This window comes from Trichosurus vulpecula, chromosome 1 (assembly GCF_011100635.1).
Source record: "Trichosurus vulpecula isolate mTriVul1 chromosome 1, mTriVul1.pri, whole genome shotgun sequence".
Taxonomy (NCBI): domain Eukaryota; kingdom Metazoa; phylum Chordata; class Mammalia; order Diprotodontia; family Phalangeridae; genus Trichosurus; species Trichosurus vulpecula.
The window spans coordinates 246,171,149-246,173,663 of NC_050573.1; the positions used below are offsets into that span (position 1 = coordinate 246,171,149).

Below are 2,515 nucleotides of genomic sequence, written 5' to 3' on the forward strand. Positions count from 1 at the left end.
CCTTGCATGTTACTACATATGTACGTATTATTTCTCCCATTAGAATGTAAGCTCTTTAAAGACAGAAGCTGTTTAATTTTTGCCATTGTGTTCTGCCTACTTAGCACAATACCCAGGACATAGGAGTACTTAATAAATATTTGTTGATTGGTTGATTTTTTTTCAGATGTTTAAATGGATTATGTTGGAACTCTCACAGCTTCACAGTTTTCTCCTCATTATCCTTTCCCCTAATTTTGTGTTGATTTTGACCTTCGCTTCAACTGGTTGGTCACACATAACTGATTCTGAAATGACTAAGTCTGTACTTGCTTATTTCTTGTCCCTTAAAAAATGACAATTCAATTTCCTGTGATGTCCTTTGGTGTTCACCATGTCCAGAACTTTATTCCTCTCTTCTTGAAGAAATTATTAATAATATGCAAAAGTAAGGCTTCCAAGGAGCCTATAAACCTTTTTCTTCTTTTATTTCTTAGCCATATTTTTGAAGATATTTTTACCCATCTCTTGTGCTCACTTTTGCATGGAAGTCATTGAATACCAAGGTACATGTTGACTCTATTTGGAGATTCTTTTCATATTCTTTATTAAATGTGTATTTCTCTTGGCTCGCCGTTGTCATTAGACCAATCCTCCGTCACCGGCAGAGGACACGGGAAAGATGGCGGCGGGGCTGGTGCGAAACGGGCTCACTGGCTGCGGCCAGCAGGTGTCCCGGCTACTGCAGAGGCACTTCCACCATTCGGCGCCCGCGGTGCTGCAGGTGACGGTTCGAGATGCTCTGAATCAGGCCATGGATGAAGAATTGGAGCGGGATGAGAAGGTCTTTTTGCTCGGAGAAGAAGTTGCTCAGTATGATGGCGCCTACAAGGTCAGCAGAGGTCTGTGGAAGAAGTATGGAGACAAGAGAATAATCGACACCCCGATATCCGAGATGGGCTTTGCTGGGATCGCTGTAGGGGCAGCTATGGCTGGATTGAGGCCTATTTGTGAATTCATGACCTTCAATCTCTCTATGCAAGCAATCGACCAGGTTATAAACTCAGCTGCCAAGACTTACTATATGTCAGGTGGGCTTCAGCCTGTGCCCATTGTCTTCAGGGGACCTAATGATGCTTCTGCTGGTGTGGCTGCCCAGCATTCACAGTGTTTTGCAGCTTGGTATGGGCACTGTCCTGGATTAAAAGTGGTTAGTCCTTGGAATTCAGAGGATTCAAAAGGACTTATGAAATCAGCAATCCGGGATGATAATCCAGTTGTGGTACTAGAAAATGAGCTGATGTATGGAGTTCCTTTTGAATTTTCTGAGGAAGCTCAGTCAAAAGATTTCCTGATTCCTATTGGAAAGGCTAAAGTCGAAAGGGAAGGAACCCACATCACCTTGGTTTCCCACTCACGACCAGTTGGCCATTGTTTGGAAGCAGCCGCCATACTGTCTAAAGAGGGGGTGGAATGTGAGGTGATCAACCTGCGTAGCATTAGACCAATGGACATTGAGACCATTGAGCTCAACGTGATGAAGACCAATCACCTCGTGACTGTTGAAGGAGGCTGGCCCCAGTTTGGGGTGGGAGCTGAGATCTGTGCGAGGATCATGGAAGGCCCCGCGTTTAACTTCCTCGATGCCCCTGCTGTCCGAGTCACAGGGGCTGATGTTCCTATGCCTTATGCAAAGATTCTGGAAGAGAACTGCATCCCCCAAGTCAAGGACATCATCTTTGCGGCCAAGAAAACACTGAACATCTAATTTGTACTTGACATTGATGTTCGTGGGATTTCTTGCGTGTAACTATGGCTTCAGAGGCTAGGACGTGTTGTTGGCTCACACACGTAATTGTACTGGTCTGGAGCCACAAGGCCTCTGGGTATCGTTTTGTGTGGGGGAAGGTGTCAAAAGCACTCTTGCCATCTCAGTACTGAGACCTTCCGCCCTTTTGTGTCTGTTACAGTTAAAGCTATTTCTGCTCCAAAGAAAACTAATCAATAGAATGTTTCTGCCTCCATTACCAACAGTACAGTGCATCTTGGGGGCATTGGAGGACCCCTGGCCAAGGGTCTGCCTGACACAGAGGGAAGGCCTGATCTGACTCCATTGAGTTCTGTTTTGATAAGGAATAAATGCCTTCTGGTTCCAGTCAAAAAAAAATAAATAAATGTGTATTTCTCTTTATTGTCTGTGACAGGTGTTACCATCTAATCATCAGGTGTCCTCATAGTGGTCACAGAATCACCAATTCTCAGCATTGGAAGACAACTCAAAGACGCTAAAATTCTACCTACGCTCCCCAGAAAATCTCTGTAGCACCCCAACAAGTGATTTTCCATGCTTCACTTAAAAATGAGGAACCTGCTACTTCTGAAACTCCCCATTCTACTTTCAATAGCACTGTTAGGAAGTTTGCTTTTTTTTCCCCTTTGGGCCAATATCTGTTTTCTGTGGTTCTTTTCTCTCTTCTTTTTGTCTGTCCTTCTCTCCCCTCCCTGCAATTTCTAGTTCTATATCTTGGGGTCAAGA

The 2,515-nt window shown here is 44.4% G+C and overlaps 1 protein-coding gene across 1 annotated transcript; it reads left to right on the forward strand.

Moving 5' to 3' along the window:
* The first annotated feature begins 646 nt into the window (after window positions 1-646).
* Window positions 647-2,146, forward strand: LOC118835304 (pyruvate dehydrogenase E1 component subunit beta, mitochondrial-like). Its single transcript, XM_036742499.1, has one exon. The coding sequence runs from the start codon at window positions 662-664 to the stop codon at window positions 1,745-1,747; it is 1,086 nt and encodes a 361-aa protein (XP_036598394.1). The 5' UTR covers window positions 647-661; the 3' UTR covers window positions 1,748-2,146.
* Window positions 2,147-2,515: the final 369 nt, after the last annotated feature.